The 16,804-nt window shown below is 48.3% G+C and overlaps 1 protein-coding gene across 3 annotated transcripts in view; it reads left to right on the top strand.

Annotated features, from left to right (window-relative positions):
* The window catches only part of fam49bb (family with sequence similarity 49 member Bb), a 59,598-nt gene that overhangs the window by 23,395 nt on the left and 19,399 nt on the right, over positions 1-16,804 (top strand). For all 3 annotated transcript variants that reach the window (XM_079489727.1, XM_079489725.1, XM_079489726.1), the window contains 3 exons: positions 8,989-9,071; positions 9,877-9,998; positions 11,303-11,408. In XM_079489727.1, coding sequence (XP_079345853.1) covers positions 8,999-9,071; positions 9,877-9,998; positions 11,303-11,408 — 301 coding nt within the window. In that variant the 5' untranslated portion in view covers positions 8,989-8,998. The remainder of the gene's footprint in view (positions 1-8,988; positions 9,072-9,876; positions 9,999-11,302; positions 11,409-16,804) is intronic.

Here is a 16,804-nt window from a genome sequence, read left to right as displayed (position 1 = left end):
ACGTTTAGTTTCACTCGGTTCAATAGATAAATATTATTGCGAGGCGTTGTGAGCTCGTAGATCAGCTATGTTCACAATTTCTGCCTCTTTCTTATATTATTTGACAATTTGGCCAATGTTTTTACAGTTTTATTTAGTTTGTTGTTTGATGCAGTAATGGCCTTTTTCCCCTTTTTTATATATTTATTAATTAAAAAGGTAAAAAGGTTTTTTATTCACCGTCACTTACCGTCATGTGTGGGGACCCCCCTGGGGTCACATGTTGAGAACCACTGCCGCAGAGGACCACCAGGGGAAGGTTACTGACGGCTCCCGTCGCTCTGGCGCCCGTCCCTGTCCTCCGAGCTGGACCCAGGTGCCATGCTTTGACAGCCTGTGAGGTGCCAGCGTCGGTGGGCACTGCCCAACGTTCAGGTCGCATTAGTGCAGATGTAATAAGACGAGGCTGGGCCGCGGCAGGCGGGGCTGACCAGGTGGTGGTAAATGCAGTTGTGCCAAACGGATGTGTTGCGGGGCTGCTTTTCGGTGACATGGCGTACTACATAGTACATAGTACATACACAGCGCTGTACTCTCTGGCTCCTTTCCACCTGCATCTTCCAACCTGAATAGTGACATGCCCACTTTCGTTCCCACTTCAGAATTGCTCAATGCTCATTGGCACGGAAAGCTTGCGTTATGGTATCACAAGCACATCTTATTTTTTTCAACGAAAACGCAGAACCCTGGCCGTGTTGGGAGAGCTACTGCTAAATTTACCACTTGCTTTGTCACTCTTCTAGATAGCAGCAATATCGCTGCATCTTAGTATGGTTGGATCCGGAACCGGAGGAACCAGATCCAGCATTGACGATCCAGGAATCGCTTCCATCACATTTGAATCGTAAAGAGGAACCGTTAAGGACCCTTAAGAGGGAATCGCTAAGGAACTGGAATCGTTAAAATCCTAAAGGATCCCAACCCTACTTCTGAACACATTTGTGCTCCACTCTGTACCCGTGTTAGGGGGTACATTGCTGCCACCCACACCTCACCTAGCCACTCTCTGACTCCACACCTGTCATCCTCCCAGGGTGACATCCGCCTGCCAACGTTTACCAATGCTACCACATCTCTTACTCAAGTGTCGCACCCTCCCTGCTTTTCAAGATCCTTTCTGCACCGTCTGCACTCTGTCATTAAGGTTAAACTAACCTGTCTACTCTCCACTGACGAATCCTGTCACTGTTCTCTCTCTCCCCACTCTACCATAGATTGCTCTCTCTCTCTCGCTCTCTGGCCTCTCATGGTGAACTCTGAGTTTGACGAGGAATTTGACGAGCACTGAAGCAAAGTGTCACTTGCTGTTGCATAATCCGTTGAATTGAAATGTTAACTGTGTTTTGTTTGGAATGTTGCTGGGTTTGGAATATTTAATTAAGTGTGCGTTTGACTCATAAAATAAAAGAGAAAAAAAATCTTGGCATTAGACTAGAGGACTTCACAAGAATACCCGAGACAGGTCGGGTTCAGTTCCATATGTTCTATTGGATCTGTGTCAGGTCCCATTCTATTACCACAGATCCCATGTCTGTTATCATGATGAGTATTGAGTAATACCTGTGGTCAGTGCTGCTGATGGGGGAACTTCCGTGATTACACACTGACCTAGGATGAGATTATACCAGCATGGAATAAGGGAGGAAAATGTTGAGCTGCGTCAGAGCAGAGGAAAGCTTGTATGGCAAAGATGTTATAGAGCACCGAAATCTGACGTCACTTTCAATAGAGGGCGCCAGTACACAGGTTCATGTATTTTTTTATTTGCATTGAAATCCCCATAGGGCGATTTCAGGTCGCTTCATATCAGAACTGTGTTTGAAAAATAAACCGATCATCCCGGCCTTTGTCAGGGGGGTGGCTGTGCGTCGTTAATGATGTCCATTAATATTTGAAACAGCCCGTTTCTGGAGAAAATGGAATTGATTTGGCCGCAAAAGCCTTGAAACTACATATGAAAGCAATGTCGCTGCTAATATACATCACGCCCAGCTGTCAACACATTGCGTTCCTGAGATTCCTCGTTGACGTAAGCTCAGCTGGCGGTGACTCGACTCGTACTAACCACGAAACATTAAATATAAGTTAAAAACAACAAAAAAAAACCTAATTAACATGTCAGTTTATGTTGTGCGACAGGCAGCTGCAGCCACCCCGCCTACCCGGAAATGTAGTCTCTGGGTTGTTTGGCTCGTTTCTAGCGCTTATTGTGTTACTCTTTGGGTATATTTGTACATTTCCACCTTCAGTCGATGCTTCATATCCATATGAGTGAAAAGGCCGGGATGATCGGTTTATTTTTCAAACACAGTTCTTATATGAAAAGATCTAAAATCCCCCTATGGAGATTTCAAAATAAAAAGTACACAAACCTGTAGACTGGCGCCCTCTACTGACAGTGACGTCAGGACTTCGGTGCTCTATACTGTATGTGCAATTGAGGAGAGACTTCCGCACACTCGACTTACTAATCAAAGCAGGTGCGTCGGCGACAAAGCAGCAGACTGCAGACACATAGGAGTAGGAGGGAGACCCGCACACTGGTGCTGGTTCAAGAGCTTTTTATTTAATGTCCACAATAATGCAACGTTTCGGTCTTTCGACCTTCCTCAGGCATACTGTATGTGCAAAAAGGGCCCTTTTCCAAGCACGCTCTCACTCTCTCTGTTGCCCAGCTACAGGTGGCCAATGAGGAACTGCACTGAAGCAGTTGTGTGCCTTGAATTTCTTCAAAAGTTACTTCAATGAATAATGTAAAACTTTGGAGCAGTAGTACAGTAAAGTCCTCATTATTAGCTCTCCACTGTATGGGCAGAATTCAGGAGTTGTGAGCTTGTAGTTTGGTTATTTATTTGCCTCTTTCATAGGTAAGGTAATATCTGACAATTTGGACAGAATTAAAAAGGTCTTTTGTTTTGTTTCAATTAGTGCATACCCTATATACAATACACTGTTATACTCTAACTGTATGTTCTGTTGCACATTAAGCTAATCTCTGGGGAGCACCAAAATCATTAGGGGACCCCCAGTTTGGGAACCATTGCTCTACTGCGGGTGGTGGTTTGGGGCAGAATGTTCCGTAGTAGGGGTGCTGCTGGTGGTGGTGGTGGTTTGCTCCATACTGGGGCTGGTGGCTTGCTAAGTGGTGAGAGTTTCCGTGGCATCAAGGCTCCCCGGGGCTTCACACAGTGACAGAACCAACAAGGTGTTGTGTTAAAGTGGTACAGGTGGAGTTCTCACAGTGGTTTCTGAGGCCAGGTGGCTTATCTCTGCTTCCTAGAATGAACTGTTCCTTAACCTGAGGCATGTAGCCTATTTACATAATAGTCTGCTAACACAGTCTGTCTCTACACAGCAAGGCCCCCTGCATCGAATGTGAGATCTTACCATGCTATTTATATCTTATAAAACAGACTTGTTTATTTGCACACAGATTCAAACCTAAATACAAGTGGTAAAAAAGAAGAAAACGGGTGAGATTAAAAAGAAAAGAATGTCTCAAGGGGGTTGTAAAAAGAAAATATCGCCTCAAAAGAACCTTCAAGAAAGGTACAACAAAGCAAACGGCACAGACAGCTGACAACATGCAGACTCAAAGTAATGACACAAAGATGTGTTGAATAGTAGAAAGGAAATTGATTTAAAAAAAAAACCTTGATGCTGACTGTGTGTGTGTGTGTGTGTGTGTGTGTGTGTGTGTGTGTGCATGACGTGACGTGTACACATTTCTTGTACTCGTCTAGTCGGCGAATATGTTTATCCCGAGAGGAGTGTTTCTGAGTTATTTCTATTTTTCCTGCCCATGTCTGATGCAAATACACACATTATGTAATATGAATATAATTCCCTATAGCAGTCCATCTTACTCTACTAGTCTCCAGGAACTTCCTTTATGCACAATTAATTGGATGTGGCCTGCTGTTTTGCAGGAAGTAACTGGCCCATCTAATTGGTTGAACATGGATTAATTGTTAGCTGATTTCCCTGTGGATGCTTGTAAAAGTGATTGGTTTGCATACTGTATACATTTAACAGCCCGATGCTGATTAGAAGGAAAATGTGTACAGCTGTGGCACACCAACCAACCCTTTCCTTCAAGATCATTTCGGGAAAAGGTATCTAATTGGAATTGAAATGTTCAATCCAATATTGCGATTGCATTTCGATTTTGGTTCACGGCCATTTTCACTGTTCTTACCCCTTATTGTCTCCAATTAAGTTGTTATGCCAGTTGCTTCCTGCACACACACACATTGCTGCGTGCCGTCACTGTATCCTACTGACTCACCTGAGTGAGGAGCCCCCCCACTGCTGTTGTATCCTACTGACTCACCTGAGTGAGGAGCCCCCCCACTGCTGTTGTAGCCTACTGACTCACCTGAGTGAGGAGCCCCCCCACTGCTGTTGTATCCTACTGACTCACCTGAGTGAGGAGCCCCCCCACTGCTGTTGTATCCTACTGACTCACCTGAGTGAGGAGCCCCCCCACTGCTGTTGTATCCTACTGACTCACCTGAGTGAGGAGCCCCCCACTGCTGTTGTATCCTACTGACTCACCTGCCAGTGAGGAGCCCCCCACTGCTGTTGTATCCTACTGACTCACCTGCCAGTGAGGAGCCCCCCCACTGCTGTTGTATCCTACTGACTCACCTGAGTGAGGAGCCCCCCCACTGCTGTTGTATCCTACTGACTCACCTGCCAGTGAGGAGCCCCCCACTGCTGTTGTATCCTACTGACTCACCTGAGTGAGGAGCCCCCCACTGCTGTTGTATCCTACTGACTCACCTGCCAGTGAGGAGCCCCCCACTGCTGTTGTATCCTACTGACTCACCTGAGTGAGGAGCCCCCACTGCTGTTGTATCCTACTGACTCACCTGAGTGAGGAGCCCCCCCCACTGCTGTTGTATCCTACTGACTCACCTGCCAGTGAGGAGCCCCCCACTGCTGTTGTATCCTACTGACTCACCTGAGTGAGGAGCCCCCACTGCTGTTGTATCCTACTGACTCACCTGCCAGTGAGGAGCCCCCCACTGCTGTTGTATCCTACTGACTCACCTGAGTGAGGAGCCCCCCACTGCTGTTGTATCCTACTGACTCACCTGAGTGAGGAGCCCCCCACTGCTGTTGTATCCTACTGACTCACCTGCCAGTGAGGAGCCCCCCACTGCTGTTGTATCCTACTGACTCACCTGAGTGAGGAGCCCCCCACTGCTGTTGTATCCTACTGACTCACCTGAGTGAGGAGCCCCCCACTGCTGTTGTATCCTACTGACTCACCTGCCAGTGAGGAGCCCCCCACTGCTGTTGTATCCTACTGACTCACCTGCCAGTGAGGAGCCCCCCACTGCTGTTGTATCCTACTGACTCACCTGAGTGAGGAGCCCCCCACTGCTGTTGTATCCTACTGACTCACCTGCCAGTGAGGAGCCCCCCACTGCTGTTGTATCCTACTGACTCACCTGAGTGAGGAGCCCCCACTGCTGTTGTATCCTACTGACTCACCTGAGTGAGGAGCCCCCCCCACTGCTGTTGTATCCTACTGACTCACCTGCCAGTGAGGAGCCCCCCACTGCTGTTGTATCCTACTGACTCACCTGAGTGAGGAGCCCCCACTGCTGTTGTATCCTACTGACTCACCTGCCAGTGAGGAGCCCCCCACTGCTGTTGTATCCTACTGACTCACCTGAGTGAGGAGCCCCCCACTGCTGTTGTATCCTACTGACTCACCTGAGTGAGGAGCCCCCCACTGCTGTTGTATCCTACTGACTCACCTGCCAGTGAGGAGCCCCCCACTGCTGTTGTATCCTACTGACTCACCTGAGTGAGGAGCCCCCCACTGCTGTTGTATCCTACTGACTCACCTGAGTGAGGAGCCCCCCACTGCTGTTGTATCCTACTGACTCACCTGCCAGTGAGGAGCCCCCCACTGCTGTTGTATCCTACTGACTCACCTGCCAGTGAGGAGCCCCCCACTGCTGTTGTATCCTACTGACTCACCTGCCAGTGAGGAGCCCCCCCTGCTGTTGTATCCTACTGACTCACCTGAGTGAGGAGCCCCCCCACTGCTGTTGTATCCTACTGACTCACCTGCCAGAGAGGAGCCCCCCACTGCTGTTGTATCCTACTGACTCACCTGAGTGAGGAGCCCCCCCACTGCTGTTGTATCCTACTGACTCACCTGAGTGAGGAGCCCCCCACTGCTGTTGTATCCTACTGACTCACCTGCCAGTGAGGAGCCCCCCACTGCTGTTGTATCCTACTGACTCACCTGCCAGTGAGGAGCCCCCCCACTGCTGTTGTATCCTACTGACTCACCTGAGTGAGGAGCCCCCCCACTGCTGTTGTATCCTACTGACTCACCTGCCAGTGAGGAGCCCCCCACTGCTGTTGTATCCTACTGACTCACCTGAGTGAGGAGCCCCCCACTGCTGTTGTATCCTACTGACTCACCTGCCAGTGAGGAGCCCCCCACTGCTGTTGTATCCTACTGACTCACCTGAGTGAGGAGCCCCCACTGCTGTTGTATCCTACTGACTCACCTGAGTGAGGAGCCCCCCCCACTGCTGTTGTATCCTACTGACTCACCTGCCAGTGAGGAGCCCCCCACTGCTGTTGTATCCTACTGACTCACCTGAGTGAGGAGCCCCCACTGCTGTTGTATCCTACTGACTCACCTGCCAGTGAGGAGCCCCCCACTGCTGTTGTATCCTACTGACTCACCTGAGTGAGGAGCCCCCCACTGCTGTTGTATCCTACTGACTCACCTGAGTGAGGAGCCCCCCACTGCTGTTGTATCCTACTGACTCACCTGCCAGTGAGGAGCCCCCCACTGCTGTTGTATCCTACTGACTCACCTGAGTGAGGAGCCAACCACTGCTGTTGTATCCTACTGACTCACCTGAGTGAGGAGCCCCCCACTGCTGTTGTATCCTACTGACTCACCTGCCAGTGAGGAGCCCCCCACTGCTGTTGTATCCTACTGACTCACCTGCCAGTGAGGAGCCCCCCACTGCTGTTGTATCCTACTGACTCACCTGCCAGTGAGGAGCCCCCCCTGCTGTTGTATCCTACTGACTCACCTGAGTGAGGAGCCCCCCCACTGCTGTTGTATCCTACTGACTCACCTGCCAGAGAGGAGCCCCCCACTGCTGTTGTATCCTACTGACTCACCTGCCAGAGAGGAGCCCCCCACTGCTGTTGTATCCTACTGACTCACCTGAGTGAGGAGCCCCCCACTGCTGTTGTATCCTACTGACTCACCTGCCAGTGAGGAGCCCCCAACTGCTGTTGTATCCTACTGACTCACCTGAGTGAGGAGCCCCCCCCACTGCTGTTGTATCCTACTGACTCACCTGCCAGTGAGGAGCCCCCCCCACTGCTGTTGTATCCTACTGACTCACCTGCCAGTGAGGAGCCCCCCCCTGCTGTTGTATCCTACTGACTCACCTGAGTGAGGAGCCCCCCACTGCTGTTGTATCCTACTGACTCACCTGAGTGAGGAGCCCAACACTGCTGTTGTATCCTACTGACTCACCTGCCAGTGAGGAGCCCCCCACTGCTGTTGTATCCTACTGACTCACCTGCCAGTGAGGAGCCCCCCACTGCTGTTGTATCCTACTGACTCACCTGAGTGAGGAGCCAAACACTGCTGTTGTATCCTACTGACTCACCTGCCAGTGAGGAGCCCCCCACTGCTGTTGTATCCTACTGACTCACCTGCCAGTGAGGAGCCCCCCACTGCTGTTGTATCCTACTGACTCACCTGCCAGTGAGGAGCCCCCCACTGCTGTTGTATCCTACTGACTCACCTGCCAGTGAGGAGCCCCCCACTGCTGTTGTATCCTACTGACTCACCTGCCAGTGAGGAGCCCCCCACTGCTGTTGTATCCTACTGACTCACCTCAGTGAGGAGCCCCCACTGCTGTTGTATCCTACTGACTCACCTGAGTGAGGAGCCCCCCACTGCTGTTGTATCCTACTGACTCACCTGCCAGTGAGGAGCCCCCCACTGCTGTTGTATCCTACTGACTCACCTGCCAGTGAGGAGCCCCCCACTGCTGACGGGTGTCGCCTCAAGCCCGTAGGATTACGTGCAGCGACGATTATCACTGTCCCCGCCCGGCTTCCCTCATCCGAACCAATGTTTGTGGACGCTCGTGCAGTGCAGCACCACTCACTTCAGACGGGTCTGATTTTGGATTGACACCTGGCTCGCAAACGGTGTGGCACAGGAAACACTGGTCTATGTGGGCATCAGGGACATCTGATCACGACACCACTCCTTGGCTGATATCCAAATTGCCTGTACACAGCCCTACACAAACGAACAAGGCACATCTGGGCCACCAGGCCAGCACACTTGGGTCTGACTCCTTACTGGCAGCCAAAGCAATGATGCAGAACAGTACTGGCATTCTAAGTATAGTCCGAGACAAAAATAGAAAGATGTGCCATCTCCGGGTTTACTTTAGCAGAAGCTGGTTGGAGTCTATTATTTCTCATGGAAGAGGAAGAGTGAAGAAGAAGTGAGCTTTTGAACCATTCTTCAGCCCCATGATGGTCAATGAACTAAATATTGGACCCGATCATCACAAAGCCACACAATCTTCCCAAGATTTTCATATTAAAAAGGCTTTTTTCAGAGATAAATCAGGAGAAAATATACCAGCAACACACTCTTGTGGGATCTAGCCCCAGTGAACATAGGACGTTTGCGAGATTTGCCATCTGACGGCTGTGCCTACTTAGCAGACTATTTGTAGGATGCGTGTACCATTTCACATCTAGTGGCTCCAATTGGGATGGTGTATCTTCGTAAATTAACCATCTTTGGTATAGTTGTGTGACGTGTTCTCATGTGCTTAGTGTCTGAGTATTTGTCCTCCAATGAACAACTGTCGTACTTACTGTGTCTCCTCCCACCCTGTATGTCTCTGTCTCTCTCTCCAGGTATTGTAACATGGGGAACCTCCTGAAAGTTTTGACTTGCACAGATATAGGACAGGAGCCCAATTTCTTCCTCGATTTTGAAAGTGAGTTCATTTAAATACCTCTGCCCCCAACCCCCCCCCCCCCCCCCCCCCCTCGTTAATATCGATCACACGAATATCTTACCATAATATTATGCCTCCCTCTCCTCACCCTAACTCATCTTTTAACACTGTTCCTCCCGGAGGCAAAGGAACACCATGCACCAGCAGAGCCATCCTTGGCTCTGTTCTTTCCATTGATCTTGTGCATGCATGTGCAGAATATCAAACATGATGAGAGTTGCACCGCCAGAGCACAGCTGAGTTAAATAAAATAGTTTTCAACATTGATTGAATACTTTATTAGTCATTCATTAGTCATCTGAAATGTTTTAGTGTACTAAATCTACAGTTTTAGTCAACTAAATCTACAGTTTCTCAAAAATATATCTTGGCAGGCCTTGATGGCATCATAATGGCAGTTTTTACACTTATTTGCATGATTATAATCGCGTCACAGCACGTGTGAGCTTGTAGATATATTTTCAAACGTAAACATAAAATGACTTGTCTCTTAGTTCTACTGGATCTCTTCTCCATTAGTCCCTCCCTAACATTTTTTAATTTGTTGACGAAATTGTCAATATATTTTAGTCGTCATAGCTTAGTTTTTATGTCATTTTCATCCGTGGAAAAAAAGGCGGTCGACAAACACTTTTTTTTTGGGTCATAGCTGTAGTCGATTAAATCAATGCTGGAATAGTCCTCTATTGCTTTGCGTCATTGCCACTGAATATGGATGAGACGTGTTATCCCGGCGGACGTGACTCCGCTGACCTCCCTGACGTTGTTGTGTCCACTCCCACAGACGCGCAGCCCACCGACGCAGAGCGTGAGGTGTGGGAACAGGTGGACGTGGTGCTGAAGGACGCCCTCGGCATCCTGGACGAGCTGCAGGCCTACAAAGGAGCCGGCGCCGAAATACGAGAGGTAACGTTCCTTCCAGGAAGAAGGGGGACTTGGAATCGCATCAAATAAAGGAAATTAAGCAAAAAATGTGGCGGTCTGGTTGATGAAAGAGGAGTAAAGTTGGAGACGGAGAAGGGATATTTTACGCAGCGAGATGTCCCCTTTACCGTGAATAGACGTGATCGAATGAGGAGACCGAAGCCCTTATCGAAATATGGTCAGATAAGCACATTAATCAATTGCTTCAGGAAACACGTAAAAACACTGCAGTGTACAGAGTATTCTGTCTGTGCGTAAACATGGAGGGCTGTCACTGTGTGCGGGGATCCAAGTGCTGGAAACTTTATTCATCTTGTTTAAATATAAATACTGCAAAATTAAGTACTAATCTTATATGATGATCGGATAGCCTAATCTATAGGAGTACAGGTTTTATACTAATTAAGGATAATTTTACGCTCCCGTCTCCATGTGCCTCGGCCATGTTCCCAAAAGAGCAGTCGGTGCGTGACGGGGGCGCACACACACACACACACACACACACACACACACAGCGACCGACGACACACATGCATCCACGTTACCCTCAAGTCCTAACTATTAGAAGCATAATTTTAACACCATGGATTTCACTGACTGCCTAGTTTATAAATTGAACACATTGTTGCTCTGCTGCATTTCCAATTGCTGCGGACGCAGTGTGAAGGCAAACGCAGCAAATTAAATATGCAAGAATCCCAACTTCTCCGCCCATTCGCATCGAGTCTACCGAAGTATTAGGTGTGAATGCAACCTAAGACTAAAACACTAGACTAGACCAGTGGTTTTCAACCCTTTTCATATCAAGGGCCATTATAGAGCGCCAAAGTCGTGACGTCACTCGCTCATCCCCTCGATTCCCCTGGTTCACGGAAGTAATTTCTCTATGGAGAATAACATGGGGTGATCTTAATATCAATATAAAGCATTGTGGTCCAAAAATAAACAAGTGTCTCTGCGTTATTGTCCGGGAGGTGTCTCTGTATCGTTTGCGACAAATCTTTGAATATATATTCTTTCAGAGGGAACATCTTTAACTCAAATCTTTACTTCTGGGGGGTCCCTGGAACAACATATTTTCAGATGGCGGTCCGCGGCCATGTACAGATAATTCTGGGGTTTCTTGACATGAAATAGTTTGAGCACCACTGACATAGAAACATAGGTTTTTCAGAAAACTGTTAGGATTTAGAAGATATTTCTTTAGAATCGGCCTCAGCTCTAAATGGGTTAAATTAAATGCCTTACATTTTAATGCCTTATGAATTGTATCTTGACGTTTCCAGGCGATCCAGAATCCAAGCGATGAGATGCTGCAGGAACAGGCGTGGTCCGCCGTTGGCCCCCTGGTGGGGAAACTGAAGAAGTTCTACCAGTTCTCCCAGAGATTAGGTAAGTGTCTTATGTGTTGTAAAATGAAGAGTGTTTCGTTCCTGGAAGCCTTGGTTCATGGTTGGTTCAAAAATATAGGCAGAAATGCTCCAAAAAACATATCTTGGTTGGAAAAAATAACTAATATTTTCAGATGGGTGCGTCTGCAGACCAATATTAATCTGGGGCGTCCTTGCCGTGAACATGTTTAAGAACCGCTGGTTTATAAACTTTAGAAAACAAGCCCAATTGAGCAACTAAAAGTAGCAAGAAACAAGTATTTATAAGCGACTTTACAGAAAAAACAAGTCCAACGTTGCTTATAAGAAGCAGACATGGATGGCAACACTGCTGCTTACTCTGCCTTCTTTGGAGCGATCAAACGGAGTATTACTGCCATACATGGCAGTTCTGTGAAATCAATGCTGGTTTGGCTCTAGTCTAGGGTAATGCATGTCCTCCACCCAGCAGCATACTCTACTGTAACATCGGTTGTGAAAGGGAAGTACGGGGGATTTGTTGACAAGCAACAAAGGTTGCAAAGTGGATTAACCCATTTAGGCCTGACGTCGAAATAAACAAAAACGTTCGCTCTGAAAGAATATATACCTATTCAAAGATTTGTGCCGCATTTTTACGATTTTTCAAAAATAGCAGACCTACAAGTTCATAGCGCGCCACTCGGTGGCGCGCTATGAGCTTGTAGATCTGCTATTTTTCAATAGCTAAAGTATAACGGAATGCTTGAAACACCAAAAGGGGTTCCCGCCCAAAGTGGATTAAAGAGTGGGCGATACTGCATATTGGTGATACGGCATGTACCTCGAACCACTGAACCGTCGCTAGAATCCTACAGAACGTTTTTTTCAGCTGTTGGCAACATTTTGTTTTGTGCCAATGAATGTATATCCACAAACAGGCTGCTAACCATCGTCCTACACGTGTAAGGTTAATGTATACATATGGCAGCCCTTCTCTCCTGAGGATTCATATAGACACAACCCCTCCTACCATGACCTTAATTATATATAGAATGCACATGTGCAACATTGGCTGCTGAACTGCAAAAAATTAGCACAGCACACATGCCCATATATATATATATATATACACACACACACCCCCCATCCAGTGTTGCCAGGTTTTGCGAGAGAAATAAGCAACCATATCTATCAAAACAAGCCCAAAAGAAGTGACTATATACTGTATAGGCCACATTAAACATATATGCACCTACCAGTAAGACGCCTGGGTGGTGAGAAGCGACCTCGCCGTGGCCTGGCCATATATGGAGCGTGTCTTTGACCAGACAGTGGAGTGTCCGCCCTGAAACTGGGAGGTCGGGGTTTCGATCCCCGGCCGGGTCATACCAAAGACTGTAAAAATGGGACCCAATGCTTGGCACTCGGCATCAATGGGTTGGATTGGGGGTCAAATCAACTGATGATTCCCGAGCGCGGCGCACGCTGCGGCTCACCGGTCCAAGAGATGGGTCAAATGCGGAGAACAAATTTCACTGCGGTAACGTGTGTGACTAATCGTACGACTTTGACTTTGAGTGTACAGGGTTTGATGAGGTCAGATCAACATATGGAATGTCAGAACAGGTCAGCGGTGGCAGTGTCTTGAGTGTACAGGGTTTGATGAGGGCACAAGTAGGGCCGGGCCTTCATTTTCGGGCCTGTTGAGAACTCTAGTTGCATATTCTGGCGTTCCCTGCCCAGAAGACTGCGCCGCTCTCGAAAGTTGCAGATTCTGCTCGGCAGCCAGGCGACGGCAGTCTCCTCCGTGAGAGTGTGGAGGTCGTACTGCTGGGGCAGATCGGCGTGTGCACCCATTCGCCTGGGTGTTGTCAGACTGCTGGGCGAGTGCTGTCGCTTTGGCATGGGATGAACTTTGACCAATAAATCACAATGACCTGGCACCATGTATGGGGGCTGATGTCACGTGATGTCACGATGACCTGGGCACCTGAGGGCTTGCCTGGGGTGACCAGGGGGCTGATGTCACGTGATGTCACGATGACCTGGGCACCTGGGAGCTTGCCTGGGGTGACCAGGGGGCTGATGTCACGTGATGTCACGATGACCTGGGGGCTTGCCTGGGGTGAGTGACGGGAATTGCGAGTGTCGTGACAGAGTGACAGGCTGACAGCTAGCCTACTACTTTCGGATCCGCAAAACGCAGCGAAAAAAACACACCAGCGTGCAACCACCTTGACAGCTTTACACAAAATACTGCACAAAATGTGACCAGATTTGACTGAGAGCCTGCCTTTGCGCAAATTACAGCTTTTCACCAGAGGAGAAAAACCTTTTTTTTTCCTTCAAAATGAGTTAATAGCACAGGCAGACTCTTCACATACTAGAGCATGTCTGAAATAAGTGTCAGAGCTGAAATCGACATGTAAAATTCAAAAAAATCCAATGGCTCTTGTATTAATTTGGGTGGTCATTAGGAAACGAGCACAAAATAACAACTACTACACTTTACAGACAAGCCCAAAAACCTGCAACCCGCAGCTACTCAATAATTTACAAGCAACTTCACAGAAAAACAAGCCCAAAGTCCCTTATAATAAGCAGATATGGCAACCCCCTTTGTCCTCATACGGCCATACATTTAACCCTCCCCAGACAGCCTTGCTGCTGCTTGCCTTGCACTGAACGCTGACCTCTGTGTGGAACAGGCTTCATTAGTATGGAGATGGGACGAGGGTTTGGTGGTGTTAGCTTAGCGGCGGTGGGCCTAATCTGGTGACCGCGGTGAGTCCGTGAGGCTGGAGAAGGGCGTGGCCTTGACGTGACACCCCCCCCCCTTCCTCTCGACCTGACGACCTTAACGTTGTAATCCCTCTTGGCGGGGCGGGAGTTTAGAAGGTAGTCAATGGAGGAGGAGGAGGAGGCGGCGCCAGGCGCCAGCCTGCTACTACAATGCCGGCTTGTTATGTAATGAAGTAGGTCACGTCGCCTGCGTTCTCCGCTTCGCTGCCTTGCCCTCTCGCTGGCGGCTTCAGGGGTCGATGTATGTATGTATATGAGAAGACCCTCGATCCCTGCACTGCCGCACAGCAATAATCAAGGGGCTGAATAAGGCATGAGACGACGTCACGATTATTGTGGCAAAAAAATTATTGTGATTAACGATATTATCGCGATACTCCAAATGTGCTTAAAACATAAAATTCCACTGGTTACACAGATGAAACCCCAGCGTCCCTATTCCGTGGGGGAAGTTTGCCAAAAATTGCCATTCAACAAGCTCTCAATGTGCTGTTGATTTGTGTAGCGTGAAATCAGAGTGTACAAAAAAAATGCGCACTTTACTGGTCCTTTTTTAATATGGAGGGTTTAAGTGGCACTGAATTCGCAGCTCAACAAAAGCTGTTTCATCCTATTATTATGACGGAGGACAATTTCACGATAAATTAAAATCTCTCCAATACGATTATTGTGAGCGTTTTTTTTTTATCACAAAGGATTATAGTCCCATCCCTAGACTGAGCTGTCTGAAAAGCACATGACTACCTTCCTCTAGATAACAGATTAGAGATGTCGCTGCCCATGCAATTGGGAGTTTATTAAGGAGTATTATGGAGCATATGGAATGGAACATCTGTCGCTTACCCCTCAGCGGGTATTGGTTTTCATGTTGGTATTGATCCAGGGAGACTTATTGAACCATTCTCCAGATTATACACCCATATTATCCTTCCAGAGCTTCTTATTGTTGATACTGTACGAACAGCAAGGTGTTTTGTATTTTTGTTACCGTACAATGAGAGAAATGTCCCAAAGTAGACATATTTAAACAATTAGTGAAAATGGCGGATGTACAAGCGCACAATGCATCGCACAAGCCTCGACTTGTAGAACGGCTATTTTCACTAGTTTGGGTCCCGGGCAAACGTCTAATGTCCCTTTTGGGTCTCGACTTGAAAAATTATTCTTATTGAATAATTACCAGTAAGGTGCCCTGAGGCGTCTTAAGGGGTGGGGTTGCGTGCAAGCATTTGCGTGCTGGCCATATATGGAGCGTGTCTTTGATGAGGGTTTGATGAGGTCAGATCAACATATTGAATGTCAGAACAGGTCAGCTCCATATATGGAGATCTAAGGGTGGCAGCGGGGGCAGCAGCTTGAGTGTACAGGGTTTGATGAGGGCCTAGGTAGAACCGGGCCTTAATTTTCGGGCCTGTTGAGAACTTTTCGCCGGCTGCCGGGCACGGCTGCACTAACTAGAAAATAAAACTTACAGGCAGTATCAGCATCCATGGACTTTTTAGGTTATGTCAAATCAATTTAATTTGCCACAAGCAGACTCCAATCAAGTTATTGAAACATCTGAGTTATGGCCATATATGGTGGCGTGATGTGTCACGAGGCGTGACGGACTGATGGCCATATATGGTGGCATGATGGACGGACTGACTGACTGGCTGCCATGTTTTGCAGGTTTTCATAGTAATCTGCGACCATATATGTATTTTTGAGTGGTGCAACCACTCCAAGGAACAGCAATGTCCCTATGTCCTAACCTATGTCCCTATGTTTAGAGTACCAGTAGGGGCAAAAGTGGCGCTGTTGTGCTAGAAACAAAGAGAGAGAGATAGTGTTGCACTGTTGCCTGCTAATTACACAGAGAGAGAGCAAGAGAGAGAGAGAGGTGTCTGCTAAATGCTAATTGCCCCACACAGTAACTCTGTCGTTTATCGACCCTTTCGCACGCGGGGCGGCTCGCTGGAACCAGGCTGGCACCCTGGGCGTGTTCCTGTGGGTCTGGAAGTTCCGGAGACCCACCGGGGATTTTTTTTTAATGCAGGAAAAATAAATTAGATTTTTACTCGCGTCTTGACCCTGTGAGAGGAGCCCACTACGTGCCCACACATTCCCACAGCCAGCTCTTCCGTGACCTGACGAGATCAGACATCCCCCTCCCCCCATACCACCCCCTTCTCAACCCCCTCCCCTCTCCCACCTCGCCCTCCTGCTCCCCTGCAGAACCCCCCCCAGACACCACTAACAACACGAGAGTAGCTCATTTCCGAGGGCCCGAAAGCTACTCGCTCTATCTTTACTTCTGTTTTGATGGGGGGGGTCGACCGACCGACCGCATCACCAAGCCCATTTTTATCGGGCGCTTCACTGCCAGCGTTGATGCCTGAGCAGATGGGGGTCATTACTGAATGGCAAACGTGCTCAATTTAGCGTGCCGGCCACACAGTGCCAGCCCTTTGCCCGTCCGCCTTCCAAACAAAAAACGTGACTCTGAATTTCATTGTTTATTTTCTTTATTTGTCCATTTTGACCAACGGTTTTGCCCTGTTCAGTGTTCACCCTCCCCTTGCCTGTAAAGCGGTTAAGAATTCTAGAAATTGGTCTACATATTGGAACTTCATTTGGAAATGGAAAGAGTTC

The sequence above is a fragment of the Electrona antarctica genome (genome assembly GCF_951216825.1).
Source record: "Electrona antarctica genome assembly, chromosome: 20".
NCBI classification, from domain to species: domain Eukaryota; kingdom Metazoa; phylum Chordata; class Actinopteri; order Myctophiformes; family Myctophidae; genus Electrona; species Electrona antarctica.
This window is presented reverse-complemented; position numbering and strand designations above follow the sequence as displayed.